Source organism: Xenopus laevis, chromosome 4S (genome assembly GCF_017654675.1).
Source record: "Xenopus laevis strain J_2021 chromosome 4S, Xenopus_laevis_v10.1, whole genome shotgun sequence".
Taxonomy (NCBI): domain Eukaryota; kingdom Metazoa; phylum Chordata; class Amphibia; order Anura; family Pipidae; genus Xenopus; species Xenopus laevis.
This window is the reverse complement of record NC_054378.1, coordinates 128437555-128444032: the sequence shown is the minus strand read 5'-3', so window position 1 is coordinate 128444032 and position 6478 is coordinate 128437555. Positions and strand designations below refer to the sequence as shown.

At 42.3% G+C, this 6478-nt stretch overlaps 1 protein-coding gene across 3 annotated transcripts in view; it reads right to left on the bottom strand.

Moving 5' to 3' along the window:
* Window positions 1–523: 523 nt before the first annotated feature.
* Window positions 524–6478, bottom strand: part of pxk.S (PX domain containing serine/threonine kinase S homeolog) — a 55983-nt gene continuing 50028 nt past the window's right edge. Inside the window, exon 18 of one of the 3 annotated variants that reach the window (XM_041561857.1) lies at window positions 524–3069. In XM_041561857.1, coding sequence (XP_041417791.1) covers window positions 2861–3069 — 209 coding nt within the window. In that variant the 3' untranslated portion in view covers window positions 524–2860. The remainder of the gene's footprint in view (window positions 3070–6478) is intronic. The other 2 variants (XM_041561858.1, XM_018241185.2) reach the window with 2 other exon arrangements.

Genomic DNA, 6478 nt, shown 5'->3' with positions numbered 1-6478 from the left:
GCTTTAATAAAGAAATATTAACTACATTGGAAGACTCTCCAGTTCCTACTTTTTCTGGATATGATACTACATGGAGGTGGCTACTCCAGCAACTGTCGACCAGTCTTAAACAATTGAAACTAGTGGATCAACAAGATACATTGTCTGTTTTTAGATTTAGGGTTTAGTTGTCCTTTAATGCCCATAATAATAAAGGAAATTAAACTTTCTCAGAGTAGATCCATCTATAACACACAGACGTATTCAGAATAATAACAGTGTGTTTAATTAATAATAGGTTTTATTTCCACCCAGGCAAATACATAGGGAACACTGCACATTCTATTCCAAATCAAACCAGGAAGAAAAATGGCTGAAATGTGTTTTATTCCTTTAGAGAAAGTGACTATTAGTCCCTCATTGTTCTTTCCCAACTCATTGACTGGATCAAGTGATGTTTGTGTTGCTTTCCTTTGCATCACACACACACTGCTATTATTCTGAACACAGCGTTTTATTCCTGTTCCAATGAAAGTGCAGGCGCAAGGGTTGATTATTTTAATAAAAATATGACAGAATATACATTGTATGAGAGACCCCGGAGACAAATATACACAACATTCCCTCTGCCTCCTGTACAGCAGGTTAAAGTGCAAAAAAAAGGTGAAACTAAAGATCTCAGCCCCGCGCAGTGTTCCCTGGGTTATTGGTAATGGACGAAGCAAATGTAAACACCCCCTTAAATTCAATGTAGCTTTAAACACATGGGGCTCATTTATCAACACTGGGCAAATTTGCCCATGGGCAGTTACCCACAGCAACCAATCAGTGAGTAGCTTTTTAAAGCCAGCTGCAAGTAGAACAATGAATGCAACAATCTCATTGGTTGCCATTGGGTATTGCCCATGGGCAAATTTGCCCAGTGTTGATAAATAACCCCCATTATTCTGTAGTGGGAAACCTATGGGCTGCCATGAACGAGGATTGTGGGAAATGTAGTCTGCACCATCCATGAGCCCTGCTGTGTGTTTTATAATTGGGCACATTTGTTCCTCCCTATCAACTTGTTCAGCCTTCACCGATTCTATTATGGGTAAGTGGGTGAACGTTCTTTCATTGTTACCAGTCTTTATGAGAGTAACAACTAGACCCTGGCCAGAGGCATGCTGGGAGTTGTAGTTTTTCCTGCAGCTGAGGTTGCCTATATTATTGTATACACGGTGGGGCTCATTTATAAACACTGGGCAAATTTGCACCTGGGCGGTAACCTAGAGCAACCAATCAGGGATTAGCTGCAAGTTGAACACTGAAAGCAATCATCTGATTGGTTGTCGTGGGTTACTGCCCAGCTGCAAATTTGCCCAGTGTTTATAAATGAGCCCCAGTGTGATAGGACGGGTAGAATGAATGCCGGATAGGTTAAAGGCAGAGTAAAAAACGGACATTATAATATACAGACATTATAATCAAAACTACTAAAACCCCTTAAAGAGAAATGTCACACTCACAGCATCCTTGGGCAGAATAGCTGGAGGGCTCCCCCTAAATATCACTGAGTGTTGGGAATTAGTTTTGTGCTAAAGCAAATGATACTTTGTTTATAATAAGGATTCATTCTCCTAAACTGTATGGACTGTACATGGGAGCTGCCATTCCTGGGCATTCTGTTTGACATCCGACAAGCTCATGGGCCAGATTATCATGATCTCCATACAGATAAATAGGGGCCCTTGAGACGGGTCTACTCAGAGGGCCACGTCCAGTCCAGTTTGACAGCTCTCTGCCCAATACCACTTTTTTTATAGATTTACTTGAGTATATTTCCATTTTCCAAACGACTGAGCAGAGGAAACAAGAGTAAAATTAAATGCTAAAATAGGTGCCTTTAATTACCTTAAAGGAGAACTAAACCCTAAAAATGAATGTGGCTAAAAATGGCATATTTTATAGAGTGAATTTATTGCACGAGGCTAAAGTTTGAGCTTGTCAATAGCAGCAATGATCCAGGACTTCAAACTTGTCACAGGGGGTCACCATCTTGGAAAGTGTCTGTGACACTCACATGCTCAGTGGGCTCTGATTGGCTGTTGAGAAGCTAAGCTTAGGGCTCGTCACTAATTATCCAGCAGAAAATGAGCTTCCCTGGCTGTAATATAAGCTGATGCTACAGGTTTGCTGATTATTCAATTCTGATGCTAATTGCACTGGTTTCTGTGCTGCCATGTAGTAATTATGTGTATTAATTACTAATCAGCCTTATATTGTGACATTCCTATTCTATGTGTACTGTATATTGTGAGTGGGTCCCTAAGCTCAGTAAGTGACAGCAGCACAGAGCATGTGAATCAGTGAATCAGCAGAAAAGAAGATGGGGAGCTACTGGGGCATCTTTGGAGACACAGATCTTTACTGCTAAAGGGCTGTGGTTGCCTTGGGCTGGTACAAAAGCACAAACATCATGTACAATATTTCTAGCTACTTCTTTAGTAAGGCTTTAGTTCTCCTTTAAGGGACACCTCCACTACAGAACAGTCACAGACAGGTGAAAGGTCCCAAACAAACCCACAGAGATGATTCCCATTAGGCACGTGTTAGAGAAAACCCCAATTGCAGCTCCACTTTGTGGCCAATCACGGTGCGACAGGGGAGGGGCATTCCTCAGCAATTATACATATCTATGGAGGGACTCCGAATTCATACCTGCCATTGGTACTTTCCTCATGATTAGCGTCTATCCCCCCCTGGCCCCGGGGCCCAATAAGAGAATCACTGTCCTATAAAACAGCCTGGACTCCTTTAGGGACCGGCGATGAGTTTAAAAGAGAAAAAAAAAAGTGTTGAAACTTGTAGCAAGTACAAACTGCACTTTTCTGATAGACGCTCAGCTGGTCCGGGGGGTGCTGTGGTCGTTGGTGGTGGTTTTCTTCAGCCCCCCCTTCCTGAAGTTCTGAATAGAACTGAGTAAAGCTCCTCGCTCTGTTCCATTCACAGACGTAGCGGCAGGAGCTGATGGTGGGGGGGCGGCGGCTGCTGGAGGAGGAGGCGGAGCAGGAGGAGGTGGTGGCGCTGGTATCGGAGCAGTTGAGACCCCTGTGCAAAGAAAATCTCATTAGTCGTTCCCACAACAATGCTACAAGCAATATACCAGCCAACAGGCACAGAGGCTATTTTGGATTCGCCGAACCCCCAAATCCTTTGCGAAAGATTCAGCCGAATACCGAACCCGAATTTGCATATGCAAATTAGGGGTGGGAAGTGGAAAGCATTTTTTATTTCCAAAAAGCCACGAGATTTACCTCCCCACCCCTAATTTCCATATTCAAATTAGGATTCGGTTTGGCCGGGCAGAAGGATTCGGCCGAATCCGAATCCTGCTGAAAAAGGCCAAATTCCGAACTGAGTCCTGGATTCGGTGCATCCCTAATTAGAATGGAACTGGGCTCAGGTCAAGGTGCCCCTTGTTGTGCTGTGTAAGAGGGGCAATCAGTGTGGTTCTGCTTTAGTCTGTCTATCACCATCACATTTAGGGGCAGATTTATTAAGGGTTGAATAGTAAATTTGACTTTTTGAAAATTCGATTGTTTCCCAGCTGCCCCCAGTCATGTCACTTCACTTTAGTATGGAACTACTTTCTGGCAGGCTGTTATTTCTCCTACTCAATGTAACTGAATGTGTCTCAGTGGGACCTGGATTTTACTATTGGGTGCTGTTCTTAGATCTACCAGGCAGCTGTTATCTTGTGTTAGGGAGCTGTTATCTGGTTACCTTCCCATTGTTCTGTTGTTAAGCTGCTGGGGGGGAGGTGATATCACTCCAACTTGCTGTACAGCAGTAAAGAGTGACTGAAGTTTATCAGAGCTCAAGTCACATGACTGTGGGCAGCTGGGAAACTGACAATATGTCTAGCCCCGTGTCAGATTTCAAAATGAAATATTGAAAAATTTGTTTGCTCTTTTGAGAAATGGATTTCAGTGCAGAATTCTGCTGGAGCAGCACTATTAACTGATGTGTTTTGAAAAAAAACAAAAAAAAACATGTTTTCCCATGACAGTATCCCTTTATATAACCTCCCATTCAAATTGAGTGTACATTCAAATTTATTCAAAAAACAAATTCACAGAAATTTGACCATTGATAAATCTGCCCATTAGTGTTGGACTGAGATGCCAGGGGCCACCAGAAAACCTTAGACCGTGGCCCCACTTTCCAAACTATTATTCCTCCTCTCCTCACTCAACCTCTTTATTATTTATACTCCGTCCTTCCATTATTTCCCCACAAAGAAAAAGGGAATGACCAAATTGGCCAAAATATTAGAAGCAAAAGAGCCCACTGACTCCTGGGCCCAGAGGGAGTTTTCCTGGTATCCGGGTGGGCCAGTCCGACACTGATCACATGTCTCTTGGGCACAATGGTTCCCTTATATCAGAGTGGACTGGGGCATCCAAGGGCCCAACCAAGGCAGTCACTTTAGATCAGCCACAGCCGTAAAGTCATGATAATTATATAATACACAAAAGCCATGAATATCTTGTAAATTATATCCTTATAAACGGTGAGTTCTGATGTCATCAGTTATAAACGGTGAGTTCTGATGTCATTTCTGTCACATGACTCACTGAAACTTGTGTATTATAATAAATAAAGTACCCCCAGTTGCAAAATATAAGGATATTAGAAGTTACCTCGGAGTTCCATGACCTGTATAAAAACACTCGGCCCAATATGGTCATGAAACTCCTCAGTAACTTATAATATCCTTATATTTTACAAGAGGGGGTACTTTATTCACAATATTATTCAACAATGTTAATTTGTGCAACAGTTTTGCTGTAAGACAAAGGAATGCTTCACCCAGATGTATTGTGCCAAACACAACCTCAGCTGCTCAGACTTTACTTCCTTTCTGGCAAAGAACAGCAGTGCAGACCTGCTTTACAGCAAGGATTCTAGATACACATGTCAGGCACATAAAGGCAACTGGATATAACAGCAGTGTCTGTCTGTCCCTTTCTCTTCCTGGTGGTTGTGACCTGGTAGTAAAAGGCAGCCAATTAACAGACCTGAAAATAAAGTCACATGATTTGTGCCTCTCTAACAATGGCTGCAATGAAATGTCTGTGCCGTGCGCATAAAGTTGTGTTTGTGTCAGAAAGCAACGCACAGTGTTTAGTAAAGTCGAGAAGTTTGGGACATTTGATTTTTAATTTTAAAAAGTTAGTCATATGAAAAAGTTTGGGAACCCCTCTCAGCCTGCATAATAATTTACTCCACTTTCAAAAAATAAGATACCAGTGGTATGTCTTTCATTTCCCAGGAACATCCGAGTACTGGGGTGTTATCTGAGCAAAGATTTTTAGTGAAACAGTATTCAGTTGTATGAAATTAAATCAAATGTGAAAAACTGACTGTGCAAAAATGTGGGCACCCTTGTAATTTTACTAATTTGAATGCAAGTCACTGCTCATTACTGATTACTGGCAACACCAAATTGGTGGGATTAGCTCGTTAAGCCTTGAACTTCATAGGCAGATGTGTCCAATCATGAGAAAAGGTATTTAAGGTGACCAATTGCAAGTTGTGCTTCTGTTTGACTCTCCTCTGAAGAGTGACAGCATGGGATCCTCAAAGCAACTCTCAAAAGATCTGAAAACAAAGATTGTTCAGTATCAGGGTTTAGGGGAAGGCTACAAAAAGCATCTCAGAGGTTTATTAAACTGTCAGTTTCAGCTGTAAGGAATGGAATGAGGAAATGGAAGGCCACAGGCACAGTTGCTGTAAAACCCAGGTCTGACAGGCCAAGAAAAATACAGGAGCGACATATGCGGAGGATTGTGAGAATGTTACAGACAACCCAAAGATCATCTCTAAAGACCTGCAAGAAGATCTTGCTGCAGATGCAGGTGTATCTGTACATCGTTCTACAATTCAGAGCAATTTGCACAAAGAACATGTGTATGGCAGGGGGATGAGAAGCCCTTTCTGCACTCACACAAACACACTCGCTTGTTCTATGGAAAAGATCATTTAGACAAGACACAGGCATTTTGGAACAAAGTGCTTTGGACTGAGGAGACAAAAATGTAGTTATTTGGTCATAACAAAAAGCACTTTACATGGCGGAAGAAGAACACGGCATTCCAAGAAAAACACCTGCTACCGACTGTCACATTTGGAGGAGGTCCCATCATGCTGTGGGGCTGTGTGGCTAGTTCAGGGGCTGTTTGGCTAGTTCAGGGGCTGTGTGACTAGTTCAGGGACTGTGTGACTAGTTCAGGGACTACTGGGGCCCTTGTTAAAGTCCAGGGTCGGACGAATTCAACCCAATATCAACAAATTCTTCAGGATAATGTTCAAGCATCAGTCACAAAGTTGAAGTTACACTGCAGGGGTTGAATATTCCAACAAGACAATGACCCTAAACTCACTTGGAAATCTACAAAGACATTTATGCAGAGGGACAAGTCCAATATTCTGGAGTCCCCCGACTTGAATATCA